The sequence below is a fragment of the Engystomops pustulosus genome, chromosome 2 (genome assembly GCF_040894005.1).
Source record: "Engystomops pustulosus chromosome 2, aEngPut4.maternal, whole genome shotgun sequence".
In the NCBI taxonomy this organism is placed as follows: Eukaryota; Metazoa; Chordata; class Amphibia; order Anura; family Leptodactylidae; genus Engystomops; species Engystomops pustulosus.
This window is the reverse complement of record NC_092412.1, coordinates 116,959,832-116,972,381: the sequence shown is the minus strand read 5'-3', so window position 1 is coordinate 116,972,381 and position 12,550 is coordinate 116,959,832. Positions and strand designations below refer to the sequence as shown.

Genomic DNA, 12,550 nt, shown 5'->3' with positions numbered 1-12,550 from the left:
AATCTCATAATCTGTGTTTTTTCTTTGTCGATACATTGCTTGGAATTACATTTTATGCTAAATAGACAATAAATTTCCTATTATGCAATAGACCCTTAACTGCTTAAAGGGGTTTTCCCACTTCTGCAAATTAAATGTTATTGTTTGTATGATGAAAAATAACATTTCCCAATATACTTTCTGTATGAATTCCTCACCATTTCCAAAATCTCTGCTTGTTGTAAGTCTATAGAAAGCTTCATTGTTTACATCCAGTGGATAGAAATCTGTCCATGGTCACACAGGTGCACGGCTCGTTATATCACAAATCTCTAATTACTCTGTTTGATATAACGAGCCGTGCACCTGTGTGACCATGGTCAGATTTCTGTCCACTAGAAATAAACAATGAAGCTTTCTATAGACTTCCAGCAAGCAGAGATCTAAAAAAAACCACAAGGAATTGATATATTGGAAACTTGTATAACTTTTCATTATTCAAACAATATCCATTACTTGCTGAAAAGGGAATAGCCCTTTAAGGATGCTAGACGATATAGATTTTATATCTTTTTTGCCAGTGAGGTGCGCAGCAGGAGAGCGGCTGTTGCATACAGCTGCGTCTGCCCGACATGGAGATCGCTCTGTAACAGGCAGTTCAACTCCTTAACTGCCGCAATCGGGTACGAACGCAGCAGCTAAGGAGAGCAACAAGGTTCCCTCTGTCACTCCCCTGGCCCCCCGCAGTGTGATTGTGGTGTGCCAGGGGGTTGCCATGGCAGCCGAAGTTCTATCAATGACCCTCTAAACACAAAATTGGTATTGTGTCTGTAGCATCCTTGGCCCAGCATCTATTACATTATTATATCCGTATTGTCAGGTGTTAAAACTAAAAATTGCAATTTTAGTACTTCCTACCTTCCAAAAAAATGTAATAGAAAGCGATCAAAAAGTCAGATGTACCCTAAAATAGTGCCAATCTAACCGTTACCTTTGCCACACAATAAACAAGCCCTAATAACTCTCTTTTGATTGAGGAACAAAAAAGTTATAGCTCTCAGAATATGGTGACACTAAAGCAAATAAAAACTCCTTTTTATGGAAACCTCATTTGCCTAAGTAGTAAACCTGTACATGTTTGGTATCTCCTTAACCGTACTAACCTATAGAATAATTATATCATGTTTATTATGCTGTACTGTGAACTAAGAAAATGTTTAAAATAAAAAACAAAGCGGAAAAACAGCTGTTTTATTCTGTAGGGTTTGAATCCTCATGCTATTTTTACCATAACATTTAGAATCTTCCCGCAAAAATCAAGCCCTTATAGGCACGGTGGCGGAGTGAGTAGCACTTCTGCCTTGCAGTACTGGGGTCCTGGGTTCGAATCCCACTCAGGTCAACATCTGCAAAGAGTTTGTATGTTCTCTCCGTGTTTGCGTGGGTTTCCTCCGGGTACTCCGGTTTCCTCCCACACTCCAAAACATACTGTTAGGCTGTTTAGATTGTGAGCCCCATGGGGACAGGGACCAATTTGACATGCTTGTGCAGCGCTGCGTAATCTGTGTGCGCTATATAAATAAAAGAATTATTATTATTATTATTATTATTATGCCCATGTCAAATAGAAAATAAAAAAAGTTATCTTTTGGAATTCGAGCAGGAAAAAAAATGTAAAAAAGTCTGTCCCGGATGTCATTTTATGCCATGTTCTTAAGGGGTTAATGACCTACGATTAAAATAAACATGACATGGAGAGGTCTTCCTGTTCAATGCTGCACGTGCTTATGGTGGAAATGCTGACAGTACATGCACTAGATCAGCAACTGCTAGGGACGCTGCTGTGAATAGAAATCACAGTATTGGAGGGGACACTACCCTTATCTGAATTCTTGGCTGCTGTGAGAAATTTAAATACAATGGGGGGGGGGGGGGAGATTTATCAGAATTATGTCATAGTTTGTGCTAAAAACTGTCTGTGCCACATTTATAAAGGGTTGTAGACAGTTTTCTGGCTCCCCTACAATTAAACTTGACAAAAGGAGCATAGCCTGTTAAAAAAAGGGCGTAGCTTTGTTCCAAAAATATCAGTGCGCCAAAAGTACTGCTTACCTGTCAGAATTTTGTCCTAATTATCTGGCGAAAAGTAAGCCAAGTAATAGGACGTGTAGTCTTATCTGCACCAGATTTATCACCCAGCACCAGAAACACTGCCTAGTCTAACTCTGCACTCTCACTCTACGACACTTATTAAAAATCTGCCTTACAAGTGTGTTCTCAATGGTCAAGAAGTAAGAGCTTGACTTTGCCAATTGATGCCACCTTGCAGGCGTTTCGAGACTTCCAGCCATGGACGCCCCACAAGGGGATTCTATCCGCAATTACGTTTTCCAGGATGGGAAAAGGAAAACATTGCTTCTGTTGGCTACTGTGTAGGGAAGCCATCCTGGAAAATTGATTTGTATATTTCCCAGTGTGTTCTGAAGTACAACAACACGTTATATATGTGAAATAAGAAATAGTTTAAAGGGGCTTATCTACTTAGCAAGTTGCAAATGACACGTGGGAAACACATTGGGGCAACCCTAAATATGTTTTTTTGGGACAAAAACACTGGAAACATGAATAACAAGATCCATGAATATGGAGAGGTTGAATAAATCCCTGTGAGCTGGGACCAGGGTCTTCACCCAGGAGACAATTTTCAGTCAGGGAGGTTGGTACTCTGGGATTCCCTGAGGGGTATTCATAAGGATAGTTCCCCTCTGCTATACAACAGAGGTGTGTTCTTCCTACTTTTCCATCCAAGTTATACCAACAAGTGGTGATTGGCCCCAATAGTTCTAAAATCTTTTTGTTTTCCTCTAATGCACCTGGCCCTCTGGGGAATCTGGGGAGAGCAGACCACTCCTGCTAGGGCAAGCTGTGGGAGTGCACTTGTAAGGGCGGGTGTCATGTTTCTATGGACGATTATGGACTTACATGCCCAGGATTCATCTCCATCTAGATAACCCCGTAGTAACTAGAGATTCCATTCAACTGAATTGGAAAATTAATAAAACCGTTTCATGCTCTACTTACAATGTTTTCCAGCTAGGCTTCCCTTTTTGATTACTATTTGTATTTTTGTTTTAAAGTTGACACACTTTTAGGATCACTTATTGTGTGTACTACTTTAAAGTAACAAGTAAAAAGATGTGTTAAATCACTGATTGCTGATTCTGTTGTATTAAAGAAATAAAAGCCAAATTTAGATGAATCTACACAGAAGTTACAAGAATGAATTGTAATAATGTTACCTCTTTCTGCAGCAGGTTCCACTCTGTCTCACTGACCAGACGATAACCAGAAGGAGGCACATATGCACTCTCCATAATCTGAGTGACACTTGAAAGAAGTGAAGCGGTCTCTTCCTGCTCAGGAGTCATGGCTTTGATTGCTTTCTCTTGATCTTTGGTTAATATGAATCCACTTGGCATGTGCAAAGATCCAAGGGAAGAAGTGTCAAAATTTTCAGACACAGAATCAGCTCCAACTAGAGGGCCAAAATCCGATTCATCAAGATTCCCAGCCGATTTAGCTTTGTTATTAAAGCCCAGAGTTTTTGCCTGCAATGGCCCAGATGCACCTAAACTGTCTGTAGACTGGGCTCTCCGAAGTCCATCCTTAAATAAGTCCTCCTGTTTACCAAAACATTCTCCTTCATGTAATGCCAAGTCAGCATCTAAGGAATGGATTGAGCCATGAGAACTATTCAATAGACCCTAAAAGAAAAACATATATATAGTTAACCAGTATCATTTATTTATTCCAATGCAGCATCATGGCAATAATTGAAGTAAGCCCTGCATCATCATTTACATGTAACAAGTTGCATTTTTGTGTAAAGACATTACATGGCATACTAAAGATATGGAACTTTTTTCTAATGTTTTTCAGAATACAGGGACGGTATGGAGAAAGAAGTTTAAATAGTAGGAGGGACCGTTAGGGTACTCAATTCCCCCATGTAATGATGTATACACCACTACATGCTATATGACTGGGCACATCCATCGGCAGTCCATCATGGATGAGGTGCATGAAGAGCCAGTGAGGAATTGGTTACGTGTGGATTCTAGCTGATTAACCATAGCAAACAAAATCTATAAGAAGCACCCAAACAGGGTGGAAAGCAGATAAAACTACAGGCATTCCCCGGATTACATACAAGAAAGGTTCTGTAGGTTTGCTTTTAAGTTGAATTTGCATGCAAGTCGGAACTGTTATATTTTGCAAGTATAACCCCAACGTAATATTTTGTCCCTATGACAATACGATTTTCATAATTTTGGACTTTCATGGGAACAAAGATTAACTCTTCATAAGTCTTAACCATTCCAGCATGGGACTAAAGTTTAGTAGATTACCAGCATCCAAAGAGCTTCACCAGTGGTCACATGGGACAGAGATGTTCGTTTATAACTAGGATGTTCTTAAAGGACATCTACCACCAGGATCCATAATTATAAACCAAGAACACTGATGTACTGGTGTTTGCCCCCACTGACAGGAAACACTTTTTTTTTTTAGTTTCTTAAGACTACATTCACACTGCCGTATGGGAGACGTCAATAAGGCCGACGTATATACGGCCGATAAACATCCCCCATAGACAGCAATGGGAGCACGGTGCAGCACCATACCGCTTCGTACCCCGTGAAAAGATAGGACATGTCCTATCTTTTCATGGCATACGGAGCAGGATGTAAGGATATTACACCCCGACTCACAGATCAACCACTGCCATGTTTTTTGGTCCTAAATAATATACGTCTAATACAATAAAGATGGTTCTAGAACAAACTATCATAATATACTTATACACAACACCCCTAAAATAGTAGGCCAAGTAAGGCAGAGTAAAGACAAACTATTGTACCAAGCTACAGTTTAGTAGATTAATTAAACATAATAACCTCTTGGCTAAGGAGGTTTGGAAGCATTTCATTGTGAGTTACTGTTCCAAGCACATTTGTCTCTTCATCCTCTTTCTGCGTTCCTTCTTTACGATTCCGATTTCTTTGCTCATCTTCCTCCTGTAAGTAATGACAACCTAGTCAACACAAACATACATTAATGCAACATTAAGAAACTAGAGCCTAAAAACGAATTGATACAAGCTATTTGTTTTCATTAAAGGAAATTTACTATCAAAATCAAGCATGATAAATCGAGGGCACTTGCTCGCAGGGCCTGGCGTTAAAACTGTGGTAAATTTCTTATATTTGTTAACTATAGCTAATTATGTTTAAAATTATGCTAATGAGCCGGAAGGACTCTGAGGAGTGTTATGCTCTAGCTTCTCAGGCTTTTACACTGTGCTGGACCCCACCACTATGTGCCTTAACTTCCTATGTTGGGAGATTACATCAGACAAGGTAGGGGAAAGGGCAAATTTTAATGGTAGATTTCCTTCAAATACAAGCAATTTTACCACACATATGTTCAAATGGAGCAAAAACATGGCTTTGTGTATGGTATTTCTGCTCAGCTCAATCATAGGCGTTTACAGAATAAGGAAAACATGGCTGCTTTCTTACAGAAACAGAACCACACCTATCCAAGGGTTGTGTCTGGAACTAAAACTCCACTGAAGAAAATGTAGACAAGCAGCAATTCAAGAAAACTCTTGAGTAAACAGGCAGTGCTATAATCTAACAGAAGCAATATTTTAAATGTGCTAATCCTTTAAACTCCATTATGCCAATTTCCAAATCTGTATCCTTTCTTAGGCTTCTTTCACACGAACATATGCTCGCCAGAGCGTTGCTCACCCCTTTACTCTCCATAGCAAGGCATGGTGCCTGGCCGTAGATCTGGGAAAAGATAGAGCATGCTCTATCTTTTTCCCATGCATGGTGCAGTGAAACACGTGTGTGTGGTGACCGTACTGTGGTCGGGCGCAATAGGCTTCTATGGGGACATATCTGTCCGCAAACTGTCCGGCTGGATAACGCTCCATCACAGTGTGAAAAAGGCCTTAAAGGGAACCACAAATACAGCTAGTGGCGGGTTCCCAAAGAGCCCTAGTAACAAACAGAGACCCTTCTTTTAGCTAAAAATCATTCCCATCAGATTCCCATATATTCAATTTTATAATTTTATCTGGAATCCAGGGATATCTTTAGCAAGTTGAAGTGGGCACGGCCTCATGGGCTGAATCAAGCAGCTCATTCTTGTAATGTCATGTGACATCATCGCAGGTTCTTTAGCCTCATAACATTAGCAAACTGTACACCAAGCATATATCTCTTGAAATCACAGCAGTCTGCATGGAGAGGATTAGAAGTCCACAAAGGCATGCTGTGATTTTTTTAATGTGGTCAGATATGTTCATGGGGTACAATCTGTGAATGTAAAAGGCTATAGGACCTGTGATGATGTCAGCCTGGTACCATGACATTAGGCCAAATTCCCCTGGCTTGCTCCATTGAGGTCTAGATACCAGGCAAGTTTATACTATGATTACATTGGTATGTAAAGGAAACAATTTTTAATTAAAAGAAGGATGTCAGATAGTTACTAGGGCTCTATAGGAACCTGCCACTAGCTGTATTTGTGAAAAATGTGGTGAAAGGTTCCCTTTAATTACGAGCAACCAACCTGATCTTTCTTTTTCCTTTCTTCAACCTGTCGAAGCTGCTCTGTTGTCAATACAGCCTCCATACGCTTCATGTCTCGCATCATCAATCGCTGGGACTCCAGAAACTGATCATTTGCTTTCTGCCATGTGTGTTTCAGCTGATTATGCTGCTGCCTTTCTTGCTCCAGGAGATGACATACTGCCAAAGAAACAAGAAGAGTTACTCCAGATTGCACTAAAGATGTACAAGGAAAGGCCTAATGTACACAAACAAGAGTTTTTCTTGGACTGCAAAAGTGGTCGTTCTTGCAGTTTGGCTCACCAGTAGGCCATCGTTAACTGAGCACTTTGTCTAGAAAAACAGAAAGCAGTCTGCGTCTCATGCGTTTGTCCCATTTTGGGAACTAGCGAAAAAAAAAACCAAAGCCAAGGCTGACAGATGAAGTGACTAGCTTGTCCCAACTCCTCGAATACTAACAATTGCATTCCCTAGCAACTCATCTGAAAATACAGACAGCCCACATAAGACAGCTATTTGAAAGTTTGAGTTACAGCTCACACACTTATTTGTGAAAATAACTGAACTAACAGATTAAGGCCAAGCCATGTTTGTGTACATGAGGGATAAGTTGGATTAAAAAGGTTACTTACTTACATAATACTACAGTCGTATTTTTACTGTTCATATACTTGACTGTCACGGAACATCTAATACACAAACATGCCATCGCCAATAAATGTTTTAATTTTGTTCAAAATACTTTATCATTTAATTAATCACAAAAAGTTCTTGGTACTAAAGACCAAGTAGGAAGTGGCATCTTTGTATTGCATGTCATTATGGGCCAGCATACCCGTTATAAAATTTGTATTGTTCTTTATCTATAGCATGAATAAAAAAAATATATATATATATTTTTACACATTATTTAGGCATATTGCTGCCCAGATGCTTTACAGCATTTAACATTAGGACATCAAACCTTTACTATGCAGCACAGAAGAGAACAACTTGAAGAGTTTGTACTATTTGTACTCAAGAAATAAAGCTAGAAGTTTTACAATAAATACCTTCATGTAACTCTTTTCGTAGCTTCTCGGCGTCCTCTTGCAGGACAGACTTCTGCGTATTCAGGACAGCTACATACATTTCTAAGTCTGTCCGGCAAGACTTTTCAGCTTCAAGGTAATGATTCAGTTCCTTCATCTAGTAAAATAAATGGTAAATACCTTTGAAAAAATCCAATAAATTAGGTGAAGCAAAGAAACTAGCAAAAAGAAAACACTAAAGAAACCTTAATGGTATTCTTACCACTAAGACTAAAAAGAATAGTACTTCCTGTGTTGCTCAGCGATGGGTGCCCGATTTCATGGTAACATGGTAGGTCCATAACATGGAAATCCCTTAATATTTTTAACACTGCAGCCCATTTGTTTTTTACTCTCGGTTTTACTGATGGTAGATTAGTCCTACTAACCAGTCCCTGAGGAATTGTTCTTCTCAGGACTTATTTATTGTAACATTTTTACAGCGAAATTGCAGCATATAATTATGCTAAACAGTCTGGGGTGCACTGATCACTTATACCATATACTGCAATGCCAGATGAGCCAGATTGGGGGGCTGCTAAGCCTCTCACTCTTCCAGACTCAATGGTGGGAATTTATTGCGCCCTCACGTATGATGAGGGCCACCCCCACCCCCCTCGCAGTGGCCTCTTGGTTTATCAGTCGGGCAGCTGCACTGCCGGGTAAAACTACGCCTGGTCCCATTGCCATAGTTTTGCTAAAAAACCTGTGAACTAATGTTTGCAGGTTTTTAGAAAGTATGTAGTCACGGGGCAGGAACACGCCTGTGCATCTACGACAGAAACTGGCAATGTGCCTATGAATTACAATACTTCTACATTTTTCTTGCAGCAGCATCAGGTTAAGGGCATTCATTATGACTGCCTTTTATTTTAAAACCAACTTCCCTCTTGTAGTTGTATTGCTAAGCAAAACTTTCAAAGCAAGTGAAGATTGTCAGCAGATTCACAGATGATTGTCACCTCATTATGGCTCAACTCTTATGCTGAACCATTGAATACAAGCAAATATACAAGTTAAATGTGGAACCTTGGATGCCTCCAACTCCTTTATCTTCTCCTCTGCTTCTAAAAGCTTCTCCTTTAATGCACCAATTTCCTTTTCCATGGGCATCACTACAGATCGCAGCTTCTCAGCATCTTCTTGGGCCTATTTTCAAAATAAAAAGTAAAACATGTAATTCAGTGCACAGTATTATTTCCTAAATGCTAACAGAGGTTTTACAACTTATTAAAAGTTATGAGAAAGTACGCTTTGAAAAAAAAAATGTATTACCTATCGAGCTAATACCCTGCAGATTTAGTAAATCCCTATCCTTAAGTAAATGTCTACTGCAATAAAGTCCCATTAAAAACGCACATTTGCTTTCTCCTCTTGAAACTTAACTTTGCTGGTTCCTGCACTACACATTAACAAACCTGTTCAGTGTTAAAAAAAAAAAAAAAAAAAGTCCTGCAAGACCAGCATCAGACAGTTTATACAAAAAATGTTCAGGGGACAAAATTAGTAACTGGAATGTCACCAGAATTTTACCCCATACACCAGTAATACATCCTAGTAAAGTCCTCTCCAAATCACCTAATTTTATCTGCCAAGGAGGCCCACCTTAAAGGACACCTGTCATCAGGTCTGTGTCACTTGTCCTGTCACTACTACCTGTTGGAGCAGCTCACAAGGATCCCATCCCAGCCTTTATCTAGTCAATTCATACATTATGCATTGTAAAATCATCTATTTTTTATCATGTAAATGAGGCTGGTCACATGGTCAGAGGCAGTGATGTCACCCCTGTTACCCCTCCCCTCTCCTCCCCCTGCTCATGTCTGTGTGTAATGTATAGTAAAGCATTGCTAGTGTGTGTGCTGCATCTGCTGACATGCTGCATCCTCCTAATACACATGTGTGAGACACAGACATCAGCTACACAAGTACCTGACATGTTCTGATATAACATGGCTGCCTGGAGCTGTTGTATCTCTCCTATACACACACACACACACACACACAGGCTGCAGGGGGCGTGGCCACCAGCAAGCACATCATTATACAGCCTCGCATCATTATACAGGCCGTCAGTCAAGCACTGGGGGTGTGGCTGTGCCTCCCACTCATGAATAAACTGGACAGCTTGAATATGCTAATGATTCATTGGACATTTCACAGGTCATTTGCACACAGCTTTAGGACCTCATTGCTTAGGTTTACAAGTATGTAGAGGGACAATGAAGGGATAGAGGCAATGCTTTCTAATGGCAGTTTATGAAAATATATTTAGTTTAGGGGGTTATTTTGCCTGACGGGTTCTCTTTAATTACAGCCATCTTTCTGATATGCAAATGAATAGACTAGAGTAAATTTTGGAACAGAAGAGCTATGTTTGATCAAGGCTTCCAGTGAACCTCCTTCATTTGATTGACAGCTCAGTGTTTCTTGAAACCTTAGCCTGAGCAGACAGGAAATCCTTTACCTGTCCACTTCCTGTCCTTACCAGAATGCTGGCCCTCCCACTGTATAGTGTATATAAAAGAGAGCACCGTTTGGGAAACCGCAGACCATCTCACCATTTCAGATACCCCGTGATGGGTGGGGCCAAGGGGCAGTGGGTGGAGACAGCTCTTCAGTTATAGGCATGGTGGCAGGAAGGGGAGGTGGATTTCATAGGGTGTCTGTACCTAATGACAGGTTCCCTTCAAAGCTGGATTTTTTATTATTGAGGCTTGATTTTGTACATGCAAAATCCTTGCCCAAATCTGCTGAGTGAAAAAGCTCTAGTCTTATGAACACAAATATGGCAGACCATTGACCATTCTGAAAAGTTGTGGGTAGGAAAGTTGCAAACCTTTTTCATATCATTTTCCAGGTTCTCTTCTTGCTGACCCTCAGAAAGTCGCCTCCTAAGCTCTGCAATTTCCCGTTCAACAGACTCCCTGTACTGCCCCCATTGGCCTCTCTCCTGCTCCAGTCTTCGATGAAACTGGAGTTCATACTCTTGCAGTGTTTCTAGAAGCAATATTTAAAACATAGGGTAAAACCAATGATTATAAAACCTGAAAGTGTTTCTTGATTCTTCAGAAGCATAGAAACAATTGTGAACTTCAGAAGCAAAGTTTGCAAATAGAAAACAGATTACCAGGAATTGCAGGTGGATACAATTCTGGAATATAGAATATAGGATATATAGAAGAGGAAAAGGGAGCGGGTTTAAGAGATCTTCAGCAGAAATAAAAACTACAGGATTCCAATTATACTTGGCTGAAGAGAAACATAATAGTAATCAGGGTAATTCTAAGGAATAGAAGGTTTCACTCTAAGAAGTGCCAGTGATATGGGAATTGTCCTGTGCTATACATAGAATGAAGCATCTGCTTCATGATGGGAATCCAGAAGAAAATTATTACATGTCTCTGCAGTCAATCACATTACATTTGTGCAATACGTTGTAATGATGACACTTGGGGGGGGGGGGGATTCCGACGTGTTCTTACAACATTGTCAGGTGGCGAATAGCTGCTGCAAATGTACCGGTCCCCCCCCCCCCAACCTTATGCTGAGTGACTTATGCGCTCAAAGAGTCTGAAGGAGGAATGAAATATGTTGCATCCCTTACCATAGGCTTCTGTTGACTCTGCTGAGCGTATACATCTACGTCTGCCAATATATGTCAATGTATATGCTCAGAAAATGTGATGTAAACCCTAAATGTAAAGCCTAATGTGCATATGGTAGCTCATTTTAGTAATGTTTAGCACCGTATCTAGAGTTGTCAGCATGAATAGGGACTTCAAGAACTAAGTCACAAGTTGGAACCTAATGTACCATACCTTTCATGATCGCCTGGAGAGAAGCCACTTCTTCCTGCCATTGTTTTTTCACTTCATCAATGGCTTCTTGCTTAGTGTTCTCAGACACAGTAGCTATAGCTTTGATGTTCTCCATCTCGGCTTGTGCCTGTGAAAGCTGGAGTGTCAACTGTGCTATCTCTTCTTGTGATGATTGAACAATAGCATGCTGCCGTTTAAGGTCCTCTGCACAGGAAAAAACCATTTGATGTATTACAAATTTAGTCTAAATACGCGATTCTATAATCATGCATATTTTCTAGCGATTCTAAACAATATCAGGGTTTTGCTGATATTTTCCTCTAGAAATGTATACATGTCTTACCCGCAAACATATTTTTTAAAATTATTGTTTAAAGAGAGCCTTTCACCACCTCATACATTAGCATTCTGTAGGGGTGGTTTCACAGATTCAGGGGCACTTTGAATATTCTTTCTAGCCCCCACTGTTAGAGATATCAGTCCTAGTATCTGACCATTGGTCAGAGTGGAGGAGCTGTTGCTGGAGGCGTGTATTATGCTAATCTTCTCTCATGCACTTCAATCATTGGCAGAGAGTGTATGAACTTTATGCTCATCTAAATGCTGTGTATTGTGTTAAGATTGAGTTAACATTGCGTTTACACCATGCATACAAAAACGCAAAGTAGCAAAATGTGATGCGAACGGGATGCTAAAGCAATGGAAATGCAAATGAAATGTGAACGCCATGTAACTGCAAACACCATGTTAGACGGAAACAACCCGCAAACACCACATAAATTAAAATGATACACAAACGGCAGACACCAACATGCATTGCAAACACCACGCTGGCATAAATGCGACGCAAACACCAAGTAAAAGCAAATGCAACGCAAACGAAACACAAATGCAATGCAAGGACCAATAGACTGTAAACTCAAATGATCCGCAAATGCAACATACACGTAAATTCTACGTAAACGCAATGCAAACACAACTGAATGCAAATGCAACGCAAACGCTACATAAACACAAATGTGATGTAAGCGCTAAT

At 40.2% G+C, this 12,550-nt stretch overlaps 1 protein-coding gene across 1 annotated transcript in view; it reads right to left on the bottom strand.

Annotated features, from left to right (window-relative positions):
* RABEP1 (rabaptin, RAB GTPase binding effector protein 1) overlaps positions 1-12,550 on the bottom strand; it is a 34,128-nt gene that overhangs the window by 9,149 nt on the left and 12,429 nt on the right. Inside the window, exons 3-9 of the mRNA XM_072136119.1 lie at positions 11,515-11,718; positions 10,533-10,693; positions 8,723-8,842; positions 7,676-7,811; positions 6,625-6,803; positions 4,938-5,057; positions 3,279-3,743 (exon numbers count right to left, since the gene is read on the bottom strand). Of these exons, the coding sequence (XP_071992220.1) occupies positions 3,279-3,743; positions 4,938-5,057; positions 6,625-6,803; positions 7,676-7,811; positions 8,723-8,842; positions 10,533-10,693; positions 11,515-11,718 (1,385 nt within the window). The remainder of the gene's footprint in view (positions 1-3,278; positions 3,744-4,937; positions 5,058-6,624; positions 6,804-7,675; positions 7,812-8,722; positions 8,843-10,532; positions 10,694-11,514; positions 11,719-12,550) is intronic.